The following is a 23,966-nucleotide window of genomic DNA, read 5'->3' on the forward strand; positions in this document are numbered from 1 at the left end:
AAGTACTTTCGGACAAGTAACAGTTGTGGCCCTTGTTGCAATATGTTGAGTTGTAGTAGCTTGTTCATGTTGATCAGAGCTGGAAGTCACTTGCAAGATGAAAGTTTTGTTTCGCAGGTCACTTGTTTCTTAAATCAATATCTCATCTTCTCATGATCCCCCTTTGGTACAATGAACAGCTAACACCTGGCAGGTAATTGGTTTTCCAGCAGCTGCAGGTTTCCCGTTAACTCTTGGAAGTTTGATCAAAGTAATTTCCAATCTCTCTCTCTCCAAACGCTGGCAATACATGTTTTATTTTTGACTCTATTCTTGGAATCTGTATTCTAATATTTAATTCTTCCTGTTGAATTAAAGGCTTGTTTTTGTCTTTTACAGGACAATGAAGGACAAACAGCGCTACATTATGGTAAGGAGGTGTCTGTTATTCATTTCTACGGTCCCTAATGTTATACACTCACTTTCAGGGATGCAGAATTTACTTGGCTTGTTTTCTAGAAAGACTTGCTCTTTGCCTACATCTGTCTCAAATGTATAATTTCCCCTCCTATTCCTCCCGCTCCTCATGCCATCCCTTATCTTTACTTTCTACAGTGGGTTTAACTCAGTTTTTCTCGTTCCTCTCTGTTGTATCCTGTAAGTGTGTGTGTGTGTGTGCGTGCACTCATATGTCTTTTGGTATGTGTGAATGTCTGTCTGGTTTTGTTCTGCGCATGTGTGTCTCTGTGTGTGTAATAATCGCCCAGCCTCCCAGAGGAAATCAGCAGTGGTCCTTAGACTCCCCTGACCCTCTCATGCCCCAACACACATGTCCCTGAGGGGCGGTTCCTCTGTCCTCTGAGCGTGTGTGTGTGTGTGTGTGTGTGTGTGTGTGTGTGTGTGTGTGTGTGTGTGTGTGTGTGTGTGTGTGTGTGTGTGTGTGTGTGTGTGTGTGTGTGTGTGTGTGTGTGTTTGTGTTTGTGTTTGTTTGAATCTTTTACTGTTGTGTGTGTTTTTTCCGAGTGAGTGTAACTACACCATCTGTCCCCCAGCTTGGTGGCTTAGGAGTTGGTATGTTGCATCACCCACCACAGATACACACACACACACTCACTCAACAGAGGGAGCCTCGAGGATGGGGCATAAAAAGATGACTAATAAACATAAGCGATGAACTCCAAGAGACAAATAGCAGAGAATGAAAATTCATTCCCACCTCTCTTTGCACAGGGCCACAGTAGCTGGCAAGTGATTAATTGAGGGTTTACTGCTCACCATAAATTGTTCTCCTCCTCTACTGCTCCCCTGAGGGCCAGCCACTTTTTACAGCTCAAGGCCCGGGCGAGACACACGCCGCCACGCGCACACTCACCGCTGGCTAAATAAAACACTGTTTCGATCAAAAAGAGGAGGACTGCGAGCGTGGCTGGGAAAATAAGCCAAGCTTTGTTAGTCTGATTTGGCTGAAGGATAAGTGATTCTTCTGGTGTTTGACTCTTACACACTTTGCTCTTTTCATAGACACGAGCACGCACACACACACACACACACACATGCATTCCCACGTATCATATCTCATGCGTACACACTCCCGCCATGCAGCCGCCAGCCACCCCTAGGCTGGAGGTTAAAAGGCCTGGCTGTCAATCAGTGCGACTGCTGACATCAGCGATCATGTCGCAGTACAGTCTGCGCTCTAAGAGGAGCGAGCGAGTGACATCGACAGAGAAGTGCACTCAGAACGAGAGAAGAAGAGAGGGAGGGCGAGGTGAGAGGTGCCAGAGGGACGAGAGGTGCATTGGGAACGCGGGGACCTGCTAACTGGGTTAAGAAGGTGCATGCCCCCCCCACACACACACAGGGACACACCAGACCCTTTTAGTAGGGCACAAACTGCCAATGAGGCAGAATTGAAGTGTTTGAGGGAACCACAGAGTCAGGCCTGTGACAGGACTGGACCTGCAAATTGGCTTTTCATTAACTCCAGCACTGTACACACAGGAAACTAGCACGTAGAGGAAAGGAAGGAGGCTAATTCACAATGAGGATATTTATCCAGTAAATAATATGTGACTACAGCCACACAGGCATCTCTGTGAGGCTGTACTGTACTTTAAGCTGAATGATAACATCACTATCCTAACATGCTGAAAATTAAAATGCTAACATGTAACTTAATTCAATTGATAACAATACTACAAAGTATGGTTGTGGTTGAGGCTGATGGAAAAGTTGTTCGCACTGCAGGAAGTGTTTCATAAATCAAACTTCTGGAATGTTTCTGGACGAAAACATGAATGGACCAAGTGTCATGGCATGGCTTGAACAGTTGTCAAGAGAATAACTACCAATGTCAACCTGGTGGTGGCGCTAAAGTGAAGTCGAACCATCAGAGTCATTGAGATTCATCATCTGAATATCTGCACCTAATTTCCGTGCTGATCCATTATTCCATAATATGTAAGAGGTGTTTCTTTGAGTAAGTGAAAACTTGCTATTGACTATGTAAAAATGTCGAGGAATGACCAAAATCAATATGATTCCTCCTCAGGGGACCCTGAACATCTGCAGAATTGGGATATTTCCATTAGGGCCAACATCAGAATGCTATACAGTGCTCACTAAAAAAAGATAAATGTTTGTCCTCCTTTCATATTATTTCCCTCCTAACTCCACCTTTATTTCTCTCTCTTCTTTTCATAGCATCTGCGTGTGAGTTTGCAGAAATCGTGGAGCTTCTGCTGAGCTCCGGAGCCGATCCATCAATCAAAGACATGGAGGGCTCTCTCCCTGAGGAGGTCACCGAATCCAGCGCCATCTCCTCCCTCCTTCGCCAGCACACTGCTCCCAAAGGCTAGACCCCCTCTACCCACCCACCTCCCAGCTCCCAGCTCCGAGTCTCATCCCCGTACCGGCCATCTGACCCAGCATCCCTTCTTCATTCCTGAAGAGACTCTGTTCAACCCCAGCAGTTGTAGACCAGGATTGCAGAGGTTTTATTTGACTTTATTTCCAAATACGTTTGGTGAGTTCATTTCATCAACTTAGCTTCTCAGAACTAAGGGTGTAAACATTAGCCCTCTGATTTAAATGAAACACACTGCATATATTTTCATCCTTTGAAATATTAAATATTGACCTAATCTGCCCAGAAGGGTTGGGTGATATGAAGTGTCTGTCAGCTGGTCGCGACTTTGCTAACTGGGTTAGCTATACTTTGAATTATCTCTTCTGGTATGAGACCATTGCAGCAATATTCCAGATCATTGAGCAGGACTGCTTATTGGCAATGTTACAATGACACAAGGCATTGTGGGAACCAAAATCAGACATTCCCATCCACTAATAAAATTCCTGGAAAATCATTCCTGGAAAAATTCTGTATAACATGAAGAAGATTTTCTACATATCGCCCACCCCTATAGCGCAGGTCAGACAACCAACCAGACCAGTTAGCCTGGGTCAGCTCTCAACAGGTCCAATCATTATTCAGTTGTGTTATGTTTCAAGGAATGCTTTAATCATTTGACATATAATATCATTAAAGTCTTAAACGAACCACTTTCCTCTGACTTTTGTTCTCTGCTCAGATATGGTATAGTAGCCATCAAATGTTATATTGTACTTCTAAACTTACTGTTTTACCCATACACTGTATATAAAGACGGAAAAGTGGAGACTTGTCCATCTTTAAAAACAGTCTTTAGTTTTACCTCATAATGTCTTTGTGTGTATTTACTGCTCCTAATTTGACTTCACCCCAAACTCACACCTCACCACAGAGACCACCACACTAAACCTGAGCCTACAAGTACGTATACAGGATATATAAAATACTACGTTTTACCAGGCAATATAAATATTAATTATTAAATGTTTGTTGACGTTGAACAAAATAACAATTATGTCACTGTACATTTGAAAGAAGGTATTTTAGTCTTGTGAACCGTCTCCCAACAAGCAGGTAAGGAAAAACACACAATGTTTAATTAAAGTTCATTTAAAATGGATATGATACCAAAGCTGGTGGCTGATCAGGAAAACATATTCAAAATGGAATTTACAGAATAAACCGATATAAAGATACATATTTGACTGGCTATGACAGCATGATGATGATGGGTCACCAAGACAATGTCAGAATAACTGGAAATCCCACCACCAACTATTTATACTTCCAGTTAGAATATGATATGATGCACCGGTATAAACAGTACTTGCATATGTTCTTCTTCATATGCTTAGATACAACACTGTTCTCTAAAAGCTGCCTCTCTACTGTTATGTCATATAGAAGAGAGCTGGATGTTCTCCAAAAAAAAAAGAAGAAGAAACAAGCTTTGGTCTGAGGCCAAATCGGCTCTGCTTATCCTCAGGCTCCTCAGATCAGCACATTTTCTCTGCCTCAGCTCACACACACTCCACCAGATGAGAACCCACTAAATCTGGATCTCGGTTCTTAACTACAGCCTCACCAAGATGCAAATGCACATTTTGTACACAACAGTGGGGATAAAGCTTAATCCCTTGTACTCTCTAACACACTGCCTTGCTCTGCGCCTCCATCCCCCCCATCCCCGCCATCCACCGTTTGACTTAAAACCCTGGAAATCTGCTTTGACACAAGGCGTTAGATAACCATCTGAACATGTCTGCTTGTAGCCTGTCAGTCACTCACAGATCCGTGACAGCGGGAGATGGTCTACACGACATTGGTAGTCATCACCAGGGCCACCGCTTCCAATTCAATTCTTGTCTTGACAGCTGTTGTACAGTTCTTGCAGTGAATTGAGATGCAAGTGAGCTGTGCAAAACATGAGGTGAATTAAAATCCCTCCGCGTGATGTCTCTGCATCTGTATCTGCATCGCCCCTTTATATCTCACATGAGAAAAAATAGGGCACGCAGGGATATTAATTCCTTAAATCATCATCATTCACCTTTGTGAACTTCTACTGTGCCTTCGTCAGTGATTTTTTTTTCTGCATTGTACCTCATGAATCCTGAGGAGGATCCCTAACTGAGTTGAGGAGAAACCTTTTGAGTATTCAACCTGAGTCTGAGACGTGATGCACTACAATCCCACAAAGAGACAACCAGTGATCATCTCATTGTTATGAATTCCATCCACATCCGGCCATTAGGCTGTTGGTGTATCTGTAAAGCCTGTTTGGGGCCCGTTGTTGTCTCCTCGTTGCTTCCTAAACCCCGTTACACTGGCTTGAGGTAAGAGGGGGTGACGGCAGTCGTGCTTCCCTCCCGTCTCGTCTGCAAGACTCTGACACTAAGCCCATTATGCTTCCATTATGGGGCTTCAATTTTCCTCTGAGCTTTTCACTTTTGACACTGCAGCTCCTTCCATCTCCCAACCGCAGACACACACACACACACAAAAACACACACACACACATCCTCCGGGCTCAAGATTGTTCAGCGGTTCTGAATATTTATGCATTTTTCAGAGGTGAAAAGTAATAAACTACATTTACTCAGGCAGTAAAGTTAAGTAGAGTTTTTCAGGAACCAGTACTTTGCTTGAATGCTTCCACTTTCTGCAACTTTATACTTTTAATACAATATATTTTGACGGAAAATTCAATGTGGCTCTTTATTCCCTCACAATTCTTTGACAACGGTCCCAGTGTCCCGTGCACTGTAACGTGTAGTGGTTTCAGAAACCCCAGTTAACCCTTATCCCAGGTTTGAGAAACCTGGAAATGCCTCAGTGGAACACGAGGGCAGGTAAACACCAGGATCAGGTTTCTGATCTTTGTCTAGGACGCGCACAGGTGCAGCTTTAACTGAAATGGCAAGGTAGTGAATAAAAGAATAAATGTGATGAATAACAAGCTGAAACACAGGCAGAGACTTCCGGGATACGACTGAGATCATGGGTTGTGTTGTTGCTCTTGTTTTTCATTCCCAGTGATCATCTGGAGAGGGTGAATCCAAAAGAGTCCAGACTGGCAGATGGTCCTTAACTGAGTTCAACTGTTGAAGTGACAGAAATTAGATGTCGAGGAACCAACTCTGCAGATAGATAATTATAAACCTGGTTGTTGTATATGATCATGTATTCTGTAATATCATTAACCAGGTTTCTCTCCTCTGTATAATCAGCATATTCTATAATACAACCCATGGATTAGAGTCAGAACAGGGATACTAATGTGTATGTAAATGTATTCATTGAGCCGCTAGAGTGGATACTGTCTATTGTTTGTAATGTGCATGTTTGTTGCACAGCACCTGTGAGGTATTTGTAGACGTCTCTCCATCATCCCTCCTTTCATTGCTCATCATTTCATCTCTCCTTCACCATTTTCTTCTTCTACCTCTTCTATAAAAGCAATACCGTGTCATTGCTTTGGCCAGCTCTCAATGCAACGCTTTACCCCCCCCGCTCCCCACTCCTCCATCTCCTCTCTTACGCTGCAGCATCCACACACACAGGCACACACACACACACACACACACACACACACACACACACACACACACACACACACACACACACACACACACACACACACACTCATATACGCACACACACACCCTGAAAAGTGTTGCTGGGAACCCAACAGTAAGCAGAAATCCCTCTGCCTCCGAAACACTTCCTACTAATATCAGAGAGACTCATTCACTGGCGGCCAAGACTGTGTGGGTGTGTGTTACTCCGTAGCTCAGCTCTAATGCTTTATGTGTGGCTGACGGTGATGAACAAGTGTTTCTGGGATCCGCTGACGTTAAAGAGACCTTTTGGACTTCCGATAAGCCAACACACAGTAAAAGGCACAGTTTGCACAAATACCTGCATCACATATCTTTGCCTTGCAACCAACTACAATGGAGTCGGAGGTCTTCAATTTAGCAAGCATGTGATCATCACCACAGGATTTGTCATGTTTTCTTGAGGGTCACAAACCCTCCTGCTTGTAACTGGTATCTGCAGCAGGATGGTTATTGAGTGGAAAAGGCCCAGTTTCACATTAAAACAGCATCGAGCTCATAACCTTGAGGGTGTCATTGAGAGGCCTCTGCTTGACTCCAGCCCCTCTTTAAGACTCACTCCGTCATCCTGCGGATCATTGTTCACTGCAGGCAGGATGCAGTCGTTTGGAGAGAAAAATGTCCTGTCTTGATGCTGCGAGATTGACTTTCAGGACCAAACAAATCCCATCTATTTTGCATGTTAATTTATTCCCTTAAGCTTGGGAAAGAGGAGAAAAAAAAACTGTTTCCTTCAGGAAGTTTGTAATAAAAGCCCCACGATCAATGATAATGGCATTTGTGCTTGTGTTTGTCATCTTCGCAAAAGCAACAGTGGTGGAGTTTCCTCAGATTTATTTGTATACTAGTGCTGTAAGTGGCGTGTAAATTATCCTAACTGTCTGTGTGGCTCTTTATCTTTGTAAGGCACTACTATTAGAGCCTATCCATTAATGCCCATAGCCCAGCCAATCAATGCTCAAATAAAAATCCGCTCAATCTGTGGCGTTTTATGCAAACGTGCTAACTCCGACCGGGCTGAGTCGTTGCTTTTGTTTTTATAATGCAACAGGAATAGCTAAAACACAAAGGAATCGATAACACTTATGTTTGGGTTAGGTTGGCCTGCTCTCAGAAATCTACTACATGTTGCTGAATACCAATTAGCTCCATACAGATGTACACTGTGGTGTAATTGCATTATAATTCCATACATAGTTACGCCATACCATAGTTAAAAGGGAATAAATCCACTTTAACCTGTGAGGTTGTATCAAGGCAGCAACTAAGAACAATACATATACGCACTGAGCCTAAGTGCTCAGTTCCAAAGCTACAATTTAAACTGTAAGATCATGTCCTTGGTATTATTTGGAAATGTGATTACATAAGCAGAAATTGACATTCTACAAAATATGCTAGGTTCTTTAAAATCATTCTTTGGATATTTTGTAGTTTGTTTACTTGAGAACAGAAGAGATGCGTTTGGAAACAAAGGTAGGAGGAGATGGCAGAGAATGACAGGTAGCAAAGGCCTCTAGTCGGGACAACTGGTTCATTAGTTGTGCCTTGACCTCTTTGTGACCATTTTGCCAGGAGCCAGGTTTTTTAAGGCCGACTCTGATACCTTTAGCCATGCTAGCTGTGTGACTTTAGGGATGTCATTTGGTCGGTTGGTCTGTCCAACATTTTGGTCCATCACCATAAAATGAAGCTCAGATGCTCTTTTTACATTCAGGTTGAACCAGAATCATGTGGTGATCCGTGGTATCTTCACCTAGCAACATCACAAAGCCAACAATCTAATAGGCTCTACGTCCAGTAGGCTACTCTGGTTCATACAGAGTTTTTCAACAAACTAATGATATTAAAATGTCATTACTACTTAATTTAGTTCATAATAACTTACTAAACTAAGAGGGTGAACCTACATCAGCATGTTAGCACGGCCATTATTAGCATGTTTGCATGCTGACGTTAGCATTTAGCTCTAACCAGTGGGCCTCACACTGCGGTCAGCAACGGCATTTGCCCAACATTTGTGTATGTGTTACCGTGCACTTATGCTGCCTTCACACCGAATGTGATGCAAATGTCCACGTTGCTTTACGTGCAGGAGTTTGTGTTTGCTTGAGGTCACATGGGCAACAAGAATAAACCCACTAATATTCACCGGTTTGCCGCCGGAGAAGAGGAGGATTACTGGCAGAAGTGACCACATGTACTGTGTTGTACCTGTTGTGGAAAAGCCAGAGAAGCCAGTGTTGTCGTGTGTGGGTCCACAAGACCACCCAGAGACGCACACATCTCGGGGGATTACACCATGTCCTTCAAGAGCTCAGCTGGACGACTGCCGTCTCCAGCGCTACCAGAGGAAGACCAGTAGTGGACCTGCTGGCTCGGATCAGAGCCAGGACCTGTCTCTAGTGACTTATATTCTCTACACTTTTTTGACATTTCATCAAGCTGGAGTTCAAATATTTCAACCCGGGGGAGTGAAGTAAATCCTGCGAAATGTGCATCTGTTCACCTCTTTGCATCGACTTTGTATTTAGTCTCATCGCTTTGCATTAGTGTTTTTTTACGAACTCAATATTATGTTGTGTTTTTTATCCGTCTTAAAATAGACACTAAGAAATTCATACTGTATATAAAAGTGCATTGAAAAACTAAAAAAAAAAATTGAAGCGCATGGAGGGGATCTGGCACTATAGAGACCATCGTTAACGAGGATCATTTTTGATAGTTAGAAATGTGTGTGGTTGCGTTGGTGAATTGTTCTTCTCGATCTCGATGGTTGAAGTCGCAGCCACAGCCCAGCATTACCAGTTGACATATTGACATGTTAGCGTACTGCCTGCATATGGGCCATAGTCCCTGTTTGCCTGACCCTATATTTACTCATGTTTCACTAAGCACTGCACAATTAGTTAACAGCACAAAGATTAAGGACGCAGTGCACAGTGCAGCGCTGCAATCTGCTGCTGTGTCTCTTCAGCACCAAGCGGATCAGAGGAACAGCCAACCAGGCATCTGTTTCTCCTGGTTTCTCTTTTTTCTCGTTGTCTTTCTCTCTTTCTTCTCTCCATGCATCTTTCTTGTCACCCCCCCCCACCCCGGAGCGAGAGAGGAAAGCAGCATCAATCACTGTTAACTGACTGACCACTGTCTGTTGGTGGTACTAAATGGATCTCCACAATTGAATAGAGGCCTAAGTGTGTGGTAAATGCTCTCAATGGGTAAATGAATTTGCGGGTTAACTCGCCCTAAGAGCGTTTAGATAAGGCAAAATAATAAAAACACCTAAAGTAGATATTTTTCTTTTGATATATCGAAAACAAAGCTCGGCTGAAAATCTTAACTCTCACATTCATCACTGCAAGGCCGGGTGTATTAAAGAGAGAAGCAGCCGTGGGTAACCCAAAGACAATTCAGCTTTATTTTCCTCATATAGATTTGACTGTACACAGTTCATACCATTACACAGAAGGCATAAATGAATAAATTCAGTGCTCTCTTTTACATCTTTTTCAAAGACACATGGCAATAATAAATAGCGTTCATGAAACAAGACGATCAACACGTTTTTCAAACTGTACAAAATTTACAACAATTAAGATGCAAACTTCTGAGGCAACACAGACGTAACAAAACTGCAGTGGCAATGGGTTTGTACAGGATTTCATTCAACACCATCAATTACAGCCCAAAATTTACACTGGTAATATGTTATTCATATACATGGTACCGATGAAACACTTACTGGGTGTCTACTGGTATGTGCAGTGGGTTAAGGGCACGTAAAAATTAATATTACGTATTTAAAAAAAATTCCTTGGATATATAAAATGATCAGATTCCATACAGTTAGGTGTTGAAAAAAAAAGATGGTTGATTTGATACCCAGCAGCAACAATAATGTACACTGCAGTTCCTACATTAGAATTTCTGTTATTTTCCAAATGTATTTCAATTAGAAGTTATTTTTAAATAAATTATACCATAACCAATGTCATACATATAAAATATTAACACTGTTTTCAAATTTGTCTTACTTTGATAATTCGTAGTAACATTTCTCTACTCCTCACATTTTGAAACAGATACTAAATTAAATAAATTCAGTAATTACTGTATAGTAATTTAGGTAATCTTAAGACAAAGTTTGTATCTTTTATTCCCAGACAGTGTAGCTACACAGTAAGTTTAAGTCTCTCATTGATACCATGTATTCATTCGATAATTACAATGTAAATTGTGGCCGGAATTTCAAAATTGTCTCGGTGGTGTTGCTTTCTGTTTGTTGATTTGCTTTCTGGCTCTCAAATCGGACGCTCTGGTAGAAAATAAAAAGGACTTGGCAATTATTCAGGAAAAAGGTGACCTAACCGATTAGGAAGATTGAAGAGGTTTTTTTTAAGCAAACCTTCCCTCAGATCAAAATAACCACTGGTCAGATGGAAAACGTTTCCTCTTATGGCTCAAATAAAATGTGTGATTCAGGAGCATCGGGAACAGGATCCACTCTTTAACCTTTGCTCCTGTGTTTCCCGGGACTTTAAGATGCAGCTGATGTGGCTCGAAGTGTAAGAGAACACATGAGCCGAGCTGACGCTGAGGACTGATGTGACATGAGAGTGTCAGCGCTCTGAATGGGGGGTGGGGTTGGCGGGGAGGGGGGGAGTAATCCCTCTGACATGGAGGCCAGGCGGGAGGGAGAACGGAACAGGCTGACGACACATCTGGGGTCAGTAAGTAGGTTGGTAGCAGGCAAAGCTAGAGCTCTGCTGCACTAGAGTAGATTAGCAAGAGGAGCCGGAGTCCGATTGAGCAAACAGAAGAGCCAACACAGAGAATTTCCTTCCTGTCAATACTTATCGGTGTTTCGTCGAGTCGATCTTTTACATGTGTGTGTAACCATTTCATTCGTTCGATAATATCTGCAGGTGACTCACTTCGCGTGTGTCCCCTTGTCGTTTGTCTGTGCATTCAAAAAGAATAAATTAATAATTTAGATGTGTGATATATTACTAGAATTTTCTCCAGACCCCTAAACGCCTTGACTGTCCTCCATCCAGCCCACGAGCTTTGATTCCTGGTGAGTCTGGAAACGGGATAATTTAATACTGACAGACGTCCGCTCTCAGACAGCTTTTACACAGACGAGAACAAGTCAAGCACCTATAAATATAGAAGAGAGACCTGCTGTGTAGCAAACAGTGGACGTCCTCAGACAGAGGAGACATCAGCTTCTATGGACGGACGGACGGACGGACGCACAGACCATCTACTTCCTAATAACGTGTAAGCTTCAGCAATACAATTAAAAAACATCAGCATGGTTCAAAATTCACACTTGTGCCACTGTTCTTGTAAATTTTCTCACCCAATGAAACACTGTGTTTTTGCCTTGTGCATATGTCTCTCCCCCTGTTTCTCTCTTTTTTTCCTCTGCATTCCTGTCCACGTGTGTAGAAAAAGAAGAGGAGAATAAAGTGCATCGCCAATGTAAAGGCTTTCGATATGGCCGGACAGCGGTCCTACTCGGGAATCAGAAGCATGCAGGTGCCTCCTGGGTCTCGTAGGGCCTGTGATCGAGATTTAGCCCTAAGGTTGTAGCTGTTGGAGTTGGGGGTGAGTTGTTCTGGGGGAGGACGAGACAATATTACCTCCCCTGTGAGCGTAATCCCGCCGACATATTGGAAATCCATTCTCATTTTCAGAGAGTGAAAGAACAAAATAAAGTCGGGTGATAACAAACGTCGTGTGATACAGTGTTGAGACTGAACATTCAGCATTGCGGCGGAGCTCACATCTGGACCCGGGCTGTCGCACCCCCCCCGAGGAGGGACTGAGAGTCACACTTCTTCTCTTCCTTCCGCTCTTCCCCCAGCATCTCATTAGTCTTGGCGGGTGAAAGAAAGAAATGTAAAAAACAAAAGCCTCGTGAGTCTGTTTCCTTTTTTCTGCCCGTGTGTTCGAGACTCAAAACTGGGAATGGTCCATCTCGTCCAGCCACGAGGCCGGGCTGGTGGGGAAGTCCGGGTATCCCGTACTGCTGCCCGTCGACAGGTCTGAGGTGGGCCCCCCCGCCATGGCCCTCAGAGCCTGGCCCACCCCGCCGGCGCCCCCCTGCACCACCAGACTGTCCATGTTGAAGCCCAGGTTGTTGAGGAGAGGGGTGTGGCCGGACAGAGAGGTGATGGAGGAGGGCGACTGAGGGAGTCCGTACGGGCTGCCTGCTCGGATGTCGTGGTAAGGCTGACCCGCCGCGTCCACAGAGAAGCCTCCGTTCAGCACCGAGCCGCTGGTCATGTCGCCGACGCTCCCGTAGAGCCCGTTGGTGTGGCCGAGGTCGGACAGGACCTGGTCGTCTGCGGAGGAGACACCATCACTTAGCACGGGTAAATACTGGGACACATCAACAGTGCTGTCAACTACGTGGGCATTATATACTTGTTGTATTTCAATACAGTTAAGTGCTTTTATGAGAGAGTTTTATAGTGGCACCGTTCCGTAAGTTTCATGGAGCTACAGTAAGTGGAGCAGGCGTTTGATAAGCATGTCAGTGTTTGTTGGTGTGAAAGGATGTGCTTTACATTCTTCACTAACAAAGGAGCTCTGTATGTGTGTGTGTCATTACTGCAGCACACAACAGTTGTTCGAATCTCTCCCCTCTCCATCCCACGCTTGGCTCCAGTAACAACAAAGCCCCAAAAGCACTTTCTCTCTAATTGACTAAAAGCCTCACATACTTTATGGAGTTTCTGTCACCATGTTTTCATTTCTCATAAAAATGGCCTTCTCTTTGGAAGTGGCTCGAGGACTTTTACAACCGCCCAAAACTGGCTTCGCAAACGTTAAATAACACAGAGATGTCTAGAATGCTGTTTGCGTCCCACTAAGGGCCTCCTCTCTTTTCCAATCAGCTCCATCACGGGGACGAACGGCGGCAGGAGGATGTGTGAGGGAGGTGCCACGGGGAGGTGTGAGGGGAATGCGAAATGAGAATGCCATTTTGGATTTGCCTGAGAACGACACAGCGCATTTAGCGACGCCGGGAGACAAATGAAACGCTGAGAAAAGACATATTCAATCGCCGCTGCACTCTTGTCATTTAGCAGCTTGTAGGCTCCTTTAATCCCATTAGAACAACAGCATGACTGACGATTCCCTTTCAGGAATCCCTCTCTCAGGCAATAACAGATATGCACTGGGTTGAAGTTACTATCCACACAGTGTTTGTACCTCTGAAGCTCAGCTCGCTGTCACTGAGGCCTGCGTCGTCTGCCGAGCTCTCCTTCTCCACTTTGGCTCCTCCTCGGCTGCGTTTGACACTTTTATAAAACTGACTCCAGCGATGTCGACCTGCGTCTTTCTTCAGGCGTTTCTCCTTTGCTCGTCGGTTCTGGAACCAAACCTGGCAGAGATAATAATAGCTGTTATTAACGTTTTATAATGAAAAGCATTGTAATTCAAAGCAGATAGTATTCCACTTAATATTAATTATCTGAATCTTTTTTCACAATACTTCACGTCTTGGTCTAAATTAACTGATTCTCAACATAATAAACTCACAATTAATAATAATATATCCCAAACACAACAAAATCCTTTAAATAAATATTGAATGTTATTATGTCGTAATATCAAGCATCTGGTATCATTTTTAAAGTCAAATTTCATTGCTTAATGTTTTTGTTATTTTAAGATCTAAAGGCCTCAATATCAGAAGCCTGAATGTTGTTTATATAATCTTAACTTATATTTAAACAGCCAGATAAGAAATTTAATTTTTTCTTTGATAAATCACTTAATACATTTAGATTTAGAAGTGGAGATGCAGATTTCTCATTTTAAACACAAACAGAGAGAAGTGGCCTAAACTTGTCATTATATAATTTAAACCTAAAATGTTTGTCATACAGCTCTCCTGCTGTGAGTAGCTTTAGTTATTTACTAAAATAAAGATTATTCAGGTGTTTTTCAGCAATGAAGATGTGTGCACTTGTCTGATGAACCAAACTCTCTACCTGCACCACTCTCATGTCTAGTCCCGTCTCTGAGGAAAGCTGCTCTCTGACGTGGCGTGCTGGCTTCGGAGAGTTTTTGTAGGCACTTTTGAGGGTCTCCAGCTGTTTAGCGGTGATGGTGGTCCTCGGTCGCTTGGTCCCCGCCTCCGAGTCGTCTAAAATAACACCATCACAAGTGTGAGTGACTTCTCCTCGCATTCGTCTCACGGCCCTAACTGGCAGTGGCCCTCGGCCTCTGCGTGGAGTGTGTGTGTGTAAGATGAAGTGAATGGTCATGTGTGGAAGTGTATTATTGTCCTTGTGCATCTGTCACCCTCCCACAGCAGAGGACATAAATCTACTCAGTGCCAGAGGAACGGAGTTATTGAGGCCGCAGCGTAGGAGAGCATTGCTTAACTTTACATAATCAATCAGACATGTGAGGATATCTCAAAAGAGAGGGAGGGAGACGACACACACACACACACACACACACATACACACACATACATACACAGTTGACAAACAACATGGATCCACTGGTACTGAAGTGTATAAGCTTTGTCTTTATCTCTCATGTCCTCTACTGTGATAATACAGCTGTCTGGTGTTGTTGAGTCAAGTTTCAACGTCAAGCCACTTCTCTGTGACTGTGTTGTTAAAGCACAGGCCCCAGAGTGAGCCATGAATACCTTAACATATCGTTTCAATTGGCAGGCCGATTATTAACATGTTTGATTTGACATCCTGGATCCTTGCAGCGCTTACCGTTTTGCTTTGCTGTTTCATAATCCACCTTGCACACCAGCCTCCCGTCCTCCATGAGGTAGAACTCGTCCCCAGTGGCCAGCTGCCGGCTGCACATGATGCAGGCGAAGCAGTGCAGGTGATACACAAAGTCCTGCGCCTTCCGCACAACCTGCGTCGGAGGGATCCCCTGTTGGCATGATGCACATTTTGTCCCGAAACGCCTGCAGGAAAACATGGAGAAGAAGAGAGGTGCCGTTAGAAAATGTGATGCAGGGCAGACTGACATCCTTCTCCCACACTTACATCCAATATACAAGCTGATGGAGGTGATGAGACCGAGCCAGATTAAAATTTCACACGCTAGACAGGTATTTCTTCAGCTGCAGCCAAGAATGATGGCAAAGTGTCTGTGTTAATAGAATCTCCAGCTGTTGTGCAGTGAAACATCAGCACTGGAATGCATTTCTGTTAACGATAGACCTGTCCGCAGGTTGATGGATGGAGAGGATCAATGCACTGTGTTGGTGTGTGTGGGTGTGCGTGTGTGTTTGTGTTTGCATGTTTATGTGTTTGCAGATGAAGTACTGAGAGCTAAAGAGGAGGAGGAGGAAGAAGAGAAAGAGGAAGAGGTAGGAGGAGGGTTGCTCACAGTAAACACACCCTGAGGAGGACCAATAAAGCACTGACTCAGGAGAGGTTTTAAATCACACAACCAACCCACAGAAATAAAAAGAGCAAGGTGAAGCCTACAAATCACTGCCAGGAAGCCAGCGCCAGTGAATCTGTGTGTCTGTTTGTGTGTGTGTGTGTGGATGTGTGTGTCCCAACTTGTCCCTCACCACAGTATGTATAGTCTACATGCAAACGCCCCCCTGCTCTCCCCAGGGTCGGCTAACAGAGTTACCTCACGGTGAGACTCCGGAGCTCTTTAGGTCTCATTCAAGCTCGGAGCATTAAAACCTTTCAAACATGATTTAGTAAAAAGCTTGGATCTGCTGATCCTGCTCTGGATAAAAGTCAAACTCAATTTTCCTCTGTAATACCTCAGAAATCCAATCCTTCCAAAAGAAAAGAGAAAGGCAAGAGAAAGAAAGAAAGAAAAAGAAAGATTGAAAGAAGATTTGAAATCTTGCTTTCTCTTATGTTAGGAGGAAAAACACGCCACTAAAATTTGTATTATGTGAAGTTTGCAAACAAAATATACTAGAATTTTAAATTAATTAGCGTAGCACAGTATGGTGGTTCATATGTAATATATAAAAATATAGAGGTAATGGCATCAATTTGTGATTATGCAGTAAAATGTAAACAATAAGATAAACAGAACAAATTAATTTAGCTTGAGTAATAAATGTTACATTTTACCAAGCACAAGATTATTAATTTATCAATCCGCTAAAGTTTACACATTTGACTTAGTCAAACCTTCAGTTTCTAACAAAGGAAATCCCATTGACTGAATGACATGACTCTCCAAAACAATAATGTACAAATAATAAGATATAAATGAGCAGTTGATTAAACAACAAGGTTGTTACAATGTTACTATAATACCACACAGAGTTATCTTTATACTTTGCCATATTTTTTCAACCTGTTTCAGCAAAGCTAGAGGTGGAAATGACCAAAATATTAATTTCACGTTGTTCTATTTGTTTGGATTTCATGGAATAGAATGTGTGACTTCTCTCAGAGTTGAGGAAGATAAATCTAAATTTTTTTCTTAATACAAAATAAAAACTGTAAAAGCTACAGCTCGTCCCTGACACACAGCGACAGTAAAGCAGAGCGGAGAGAGAATAAACTACTGACTTGAAGAAGTCCTCTTTGCAGTAGACGCCTCCTGCTCGGGAGAAACACTTGTCTGCCAGCGGAGTCTGGCAGTCGGCGCACTTGAGGCACTTGGAGTGCCAGTGTCTGTCCAGCACCTTCAGGATGAACTTGTCCAGGATGTGTTGGCTACAGCCGGCACACTGAGGGATCTCTGCGGGGACACAGCACCGGCACAAGGTCACACTCAGCGAGCACAGGGAGACACCGCTCGGACATTTTCCGGAAATCCTCCATCAACGCAACAACAATAATTTTACATCATGCTCACAGTGAAAAGAAGGTTAATATAAATCACACTGAAATGTTGGTAAACTGTGATGCGCAATAAAAACTGCAGGTTTTTCAGACACAGCAAATTCTACACTATCCGTGTATTATATTATATTTGTAATAATACCAAGAGACACATCAATACTTGGCTGTCAAGATATATTTTGCAACAGTTATTTTAATTGTAGAGGTTTCTTTTATTTCTCAACCCACCTTTTTTATTATATATTTTTTTTGATTTTAAAATTACATTATGATGTTTTGCTTTTTTTCCCCTCAAATAAAAAAATTATGAATTTTATGTTAGGATAAACAGATGTTGATCTTCGTTTGTTCCCTGTTTGTGATCGTGACCGTCTCTGTCCGAGGTGCTGAACTCTTTGCAGATGTTTCTCTGCTGCATCTGAACTCGTCTCCTCACGGTTTCAGAGCAGATGTGGTGTCAGTGAGCAGGTGAGAAAAATGCTGGAATCAGGCTCGAGGCCTGATTACATTTCGTTTTTGTCCGTGTTAAAACCGCAGCAGCAGCAGCAGCAGATCACATGTGCACACGCAGGGATCATACTGTTCCCAGCTCCGATTCTCTCACTCTCGATCATAAAGAAGTAAAAGCCAGAGCTACAGTTAAAATTCAGATGTCTAAATACTGTTTATCTGAAACAAAATGCACATTTCCTATTGGACCCTAACCTTTGATTACTTAGTAAATTTAAATAATAACGATGACCCAAGTACAGAATCTTATTTATTTGATCGACACTGAGTTTGTGAATTTTGTCACGATTAAATATATAATTACTACTATATTTACAGAGAACCAAACCATGATTAATGTAATGACAAATTATTTTTTGTTAAAAAAAATTTAATTCTACTTTTTCTTTCTTTTCTTCTTTGTTTAACAAAATTGTTTCTTGATTATTCTCACATTTTTAGCAGCCTCTCTAGGTGAAATATTCACATGGTATCCGGTAATGAAAAATCAATATCTAGGAAAAGTGGCAAGAGCAAACGTCAGAGAACACACACACACACACACACACACACACACACACACACACACACACACACACACACACTCGTCATCTTATAATGATGCAGGAGAAGCCTCGTGTTTAAGCTCATCAGATCATTCAGTCTCAGGTTATGATGCAACATGGACGTTAAGGCAGAATGCCAGATTCCACATATTTTAAAATTGTTTAAGTTTAAGTTTTGAAAATACAGGCTTTGTGAAAAATTGTATGGCATTGATTTAAATTTGGCACAGCACTTACTATAATACAATAAACTTACATGTGTCAATTAGACCATGTGAAAATTGACAAATATATAAAATCAGCTCATATTTTCATTAATTTGAAAAAACATAGAATAAAAAAATAACTTGCTCAGAAACACCGGCTCTGTCAGAGATGATAAAAGAAAGTGGAGGAAATCATTAGAGGATCTAAATATATCTGTGGCCGGGATTTTTTTTAATGAGGGGATTTTTTAAGTGTCTGGACATAAAGTGGAGGATGGAGCCGAGCGAGGGAGCGAGACGAGTGGTGCTGAAAGGAAAGCAGCACGATTCTTGGCAAAGACAGAGCGTCCCCCGTCCAGCTCCTCTGTGTGTGTGTGTGTGTGTGTGTGTGTGTGTGTGTGTGTGTGTGTGTGTGTGTGTGTGTGTGTGTGTGAGTGAGAGAGAGAGAGAGAGAGAGAGAGAGAGAGAGAGAAAGTAAAGCTCGTGTGGGTCTTCTTCATATCTCAGTATCTGTTGCCACCACTCTCCACTACTCAGCCTCATCACCTCCATCAATTCTTACCTTCTAACAAGATTTTGTTTTTTTTCAAATCTAGAATTAAAAAGTGCAATTCAAGCAACCTTTCTAAATTGTCAACGAATAAGGAATAAACCCTTTACATCCAATTCTGCAGGTTAAAGTCTGTGTTGTCATGACATTAAATGTTTAGATAATTTGTCTCTTGTTTTATTTCCTGGAATAATCCAGGGTTAAATCCAGGATGGCTGCTGGCACTGCGGGGAGCTGAGTGGCAGGATCTTTATCCAATCTTTTAATCTGCCTCGATTTATAAAAATTAAAGAGCATAAGCCGACCACATAAAGGCTCTTTTCCTCTAGCCAGGTTTAAACACAGGCTGTGACTCACACATGACACATATCCCATCATATGTTTCATTAGAATTGATTTGTTATAACCAACAGACAACAGAAATGTGTATTAAAAAAATACGATATGTTATTATAGTAATATCATAATATGATATTAATAATACAATTTCGATTATTTGGAGAAAATAATATGACAGAATTTACCCTTCATATTTAGATCTACCGGAATGAACAATTTAATTATCAGTGTTTGAAATCTAGTTATTATCCTGCAGTATTATCCTATTTGATAGTGGATTATTTTGGGGGGGAAGAAGCCTATTAGATTCGTTCCATCTGTATATTTTTCCAATTCGCATATAAATAATTAGGTCAGAGCAGAAATGTGTCCCATTGCACCTCTGTGTTGTTTACACGATTATATTATAAAAGGGTTATTCTCACCTTTAATCTTGGAAGACAAAGATTATAATTGGTGATGAATATAAATATTTGGTATGATCCTCCATAATAATAACTAATAATATAATAATGATGATAATAATAATAATAATGATAATTTACACGTCACATCTTTGCAACTGTAAAACCTGGAAACACATAAAGGCCTTAGTGAGAGACATTAAAACGGAGAATAAAGCGGATCACACGTGTACTAGCCTGAGTTGTGAGTGTCAGTCAGAGTCAATGTGTGTTTGTCTGATGGGCGATGACAACTGTGTCTGATCTCTTGACCATGCAGCCTCGTTTACAAATTAACAGCTGCCTGCATGTGCAGCTCTGTGAACACCAACAAGCTGACGAGGGGATGCAGCAAAGTTTGAGCTCGAAATGGAGGATTAAATAATAATACAAATTCAAAAAATATATCTAAACAGAAATGATCTGTTTTTATTATTATTTCTTGGGATGGGATGAATCACCGAGGCACCTCCTTCTGCACTGGCGAAATGTTTCAGCCTTTTGCAGACTACAGTGAGACTGCACAGATAAATTGCTATTATCTATTTCTAAATATCTTTTCTAGCACCCGGACACACATCTGCATCACCCCCCCCCAGTGGCCTGTACGTGACCATCTGAGACCGAGAGGTTCAGTGTCCTCATCTCCCCGTCCTCGGCCGAGGAGACGAGCCCCTCTCCTGCAGCAGCAGCAGCAGCTCAGGCTGATAAACACTCACAACAGGATGGTTTCAGAAAATGTCTTACGTTGCAGTGGCACTCCGAGAATCTCCGGTAAACTCTTCACAGGACTCTCTGTCGGTAGGACCGCCGCACTTTGCATCATCGTGATCCAAACCGGGAGACAAACGCACGCACATACACCCGCAACACGGTGGGCGCACACCCCTGTCCTGTCTCTTGGAAGAAAAAAAGTATGATGGTGATGATGGTGGTGGTGGTGGTGGTGGTGCTGATGCTGAGGCCTCTCTCCTCGCTGTCCCGTCAAGCCTCCGTCCCCCCTGTTCTCTCGCTATTCCCGGGATGGTGTCCGTGCCGCGCCGTGCCGAGCTGTTTTGGAGTGGATGAGCCAAGCTGCTCGTTCCATTCAGCGCTGCAGGGGCGGCGGGGCCTGACGTCACCGCGGCAGAGGCTCGCCGGGGGGCCAATGGGAGCGCAGGAAGAGGAGGCCCCCGAGGGCGGAAAGCATCCTCCATAGGTGTAGGAGGAGATGAGGAGGAGGAGGAGGAGGAGGAGGAGAGGCGTCTACAACATGGTGTATGAAAATGTCTCCGGAGAGGCGGGACCTTGTTCCGGTGGAGACCATAAATAACTGACTGCAGTGGCTCTCAGAGGGCCCCGGGGCCAGCAGGGCTCCCACGTTTGCAGCCAGGAAAATGAGGGACAGTTTCATTTTCACTTTTATTTATCTTCTTGGAAATTATCAATGAGGAGGATGAGCAGATTTCACAGCTATACTCGATTTATGTACTTGAAATTCCCTTCAGCAAACACGAACACGTACACACTAAATGGGAGTTTAATGGCTGATCAGCAGGTGGGATGATGATACTGACATATTTCACTGAATTAAATGCATTAAAGTCTATTCATGCTGGATTGGATGTCAAATTAAAAGCCCACATGGTAAAAATAGTTTTGGCCCAGATTGGATCCACTGTCATCCGGCCACATGTCGCCTGAGTGATGCCACTTTGGTGGTCTGCTCCTGTTTGCCAGATCTGGACCACAAGTAAGCCTGAGCAATGTTCAACCAAAGGTGCAAAGGTTCATGGCCATAATAATTGTTGTGCTATTTTTAAGCCATATTCACTATTTTCCATTGGCCACTATAGGTTCACAACCAGATTACACCTATAGAGCCCATTTGTTTTGGGATATTTGGGCCACTTTGGTCTCACATCCATTCATCTGGGCCAGAAGAAGGCCAGAGGTGGCGCTTCATTGCCTGAAGTGGCCCACATCTGTATGAGGTGCCTCTATGAGAAGGCTGTCGTCACCATCAACAACCCTCTTGGAACAGTTTAGGCTCAAGTAGCAGTGCAAAGATTCCACCAGTTGTCGCAAACAGGAGCAGCAGTGAGACACATGTCTGAGTCACAAACACAAACACTTTCACCTGCGTGACGAGCCTCCTGGGCCGTGGCCCGGCATGCAGTGCGGCTGCAGCAGCTGGATCCCTCTCTCTCCCAGTGACAGGTAGGATTAGGAGTCTGGGGCGCAGTCCTCCTGACACTGTTCATTTCAGAGCCCATCGTCTGAGGCTGCTCTGCCGGATAAGATATTCCCCCCGGAGGGCCGCTAGTTCAAGCTAGATGAACTCAATCTTCGCTTTCAATTTACTTCAAGCGTGGAAAGAAAAGCAGAGAGTGCACGCGTCCGCTCCGCCGCAGGTCCGCCTCCGAACCAGGTGGTTTCCATCCAGTCCGCGTGCACGAGTCCCAGGTGACGCACCGTCCAGGCTCTCAAGAGTACACACACACACACGGCTGATACAGGACTGACACTCATTACAATTTGAGAAAATATGTGGTTTATTTGTCAGGTTTTCACACATTTAATATTATTCCAATTAATCAAATATGTCAATTTCTAAGTTTAATTGATGCAATAGTAATAATGAAAATAATGATTTTAGATTTGAGTAAATCTATGGTAATTTTCTAATTGGGAAATATTTCCATTCATTTATTATAAAAAAATTAAAAAATATAGTGTAATTCAGAACATTTTATAAATTTATATAATCAAACTAGCAATAAGTTTAACTCGCAGCACACAGTTGAAAATGACAAAAAATGAATGTGTCTGGAAACTGAGATAATCTGCTCTGGGAAATAAATTAAATAAGGCAACAGTCGGCACTTTCTCCTGTACATTAAGCTGATTTATCCTCCTATCTTTAAACAATTTATTCCATTGTTCCACACCGTTTACAAAAGCCTATGGACCTTTTATATACCGTCTATGGTATGGATCCACAATCCCTTAATCCTAGTCTGTGTGGTTATTGTTTCACATGTAATTTAGTCAAATGAAAGTGCCCATCAAGCAGATTAAAAAAAACTAGTCTATGGAACATTACAGGAATTTTATTCAAGCGATTCAAAGCAGTGTCCAGACCAGGTGTCCCATCCATCCATCCATCTATCCATCCATCCATCCATCCATTCATCCATCCATCCATCCGTGCACGCGTGGCAAAGGAAATCATCTGGTCTTACTTTATTTTCATTATACACTTTTCCCCTCAAGATCATTCAATTTATTCAGCAATTCAATTACTCTGATTGTTGATATCGAGACCCCGCGGCTGCCCTGGAAAACAGCGCAGATAAAAATGCTCTTAACTTGTCAGCAAAGGGCAACACAATTAGAATAATTGACGGATGCAAAAAAATGCAGAGAGAGAAATGACGTGAGCGCGCACATCTGGTTTAGTGGGACACTAAATGATACCATTTAATCGTTAAATGAGATGGCGAAAGAAATGCTGGACAAAATATAATCTGCATCTGTTTTACGCAGATCTTTTTTTAAAGGAATAGCTGCATATGATTGCAGAAAATATCTGCAATAATAGATTAAGAAATGCAAAAATACGGTTTAATGTTGCTATCACTGATCCAGATGATGGGTATATATCTTAATTTGACAAACCATAACCGATGGAAGGAAGTGGAGGAGAAAAGGGGATGATTATTATAATAATGCAGTGAGAGAGGTGACATGACGGATCTTTGTCTAAAAGATGCCACTGTGAGATAAAGAAATGCTGCAGAGGAAGCAGCTCGGGCAATAACTCAAGCAGAGGGCGACTCCTCGGCCACCGCCGTTGACCCAGCCACCTCTAATTAGATCTAATATTTCAGTGGACCGGTTCATTCTGCGATTCACAGATCCATCTAACACTTAGCATGACATTCAGAGGTACACAAGCACATCCATCCACACAAGGTGAGCAGGGGGGACACAGGTGTGCGTCGCCCTGCCCAGACACAATAACACTGGAGGTTCGTGCAGCAGGCCTGATTCGCAATGAGCCAAGACACCAA

General features: G+C 42.8%; 2 protein-coding genes across 2 annotated transcripts in view; one reads left to right on the plus strand and one right to left on the minus strand.

Annotated features, from left to right (window-relative positions):
• Window positions 1-3,537, plus strand: part of acbd6 (acyl-CoA binding domain containing 6) — a 29,336-nt gene extending 25,799 nt beyond the window's left edge. The window contains exons 7-8 of the mRNA XM_061077878.1: window positions 379-409; window positions 2,683-3,537. Of these exons, the coding sequence (XP_060933861.1) occupies window positions 379-409; window positions 2,683-2,837 (186 nt within the window). The 3' untranslated portion in view covers window positions 2,838-3,537. The remainder of the gene's footprint in view (window positions 1-378; window positions 410-2,682) is intronic.
• Window positions 3,538-12,453: 8,916 nt separating this feature from the next.
• lhx4 (LIM homeobox 4) lies at window positions 12,454-20,737 on the minus strand. The gene is made up of 6 exons (XM_061078686.1): window positions 20,659-20,737; window positions 17,043-17,214; window positions 15,249-15,451; window positions 14,502-14,656; window positions 13,717-13,888; window positions 12,454-12,842 (listed from the first exon to the last, which is right to left on the minus strand). Exons 1-6 carry the CDS (start codon window positions 20,735-20,737, stop codon window positions 12,454-12,456), a joined length of 1,170 nt encoding a protein of 389 aa, XP_060934669.1.
• Window positions 20,738-23,966: the final 3,229 nt, after the last annotated feature.

This window comes from Limanda limanda, chromosome 9 (assembly GCF_963576545.1).
Source record: "Limanda limanda chromosome 9, fLimLim1.1, whole genome shotgun sequence".
Taxonomy (NCBI): Eukaryota; Metazoa; Chordata; class Actinopteri; order Pleuronectiformes; family Pleuronectidae; genus Limanda; species Limanda limanda.

Bases quoted from the DNA above. Each gene is read 5' to 3' on its own strand.
- lhx4 (XM_061078686.1), bottom strand. From the start codon at position 20,737: ATGATGCAAAGTGCGGCGGTCCTACCGACAGAGAGTCCTGTGAAGAGT. The intron at 14,657-15,248 runs GTAAGCGCTGCA...GTGTTATTTTAG, and splicing joins TGAAACAGCAAAGCAAAACG to ACGACTCGGAGGCGGGGACC. The intron at 13,889-14,501 runs GTAGAGAGTTTG...TATCTCTGCCAG, and splicing joins TAGACATGAGAGTGGTGCAG to GTTTGGTTCCAGAACCGACG.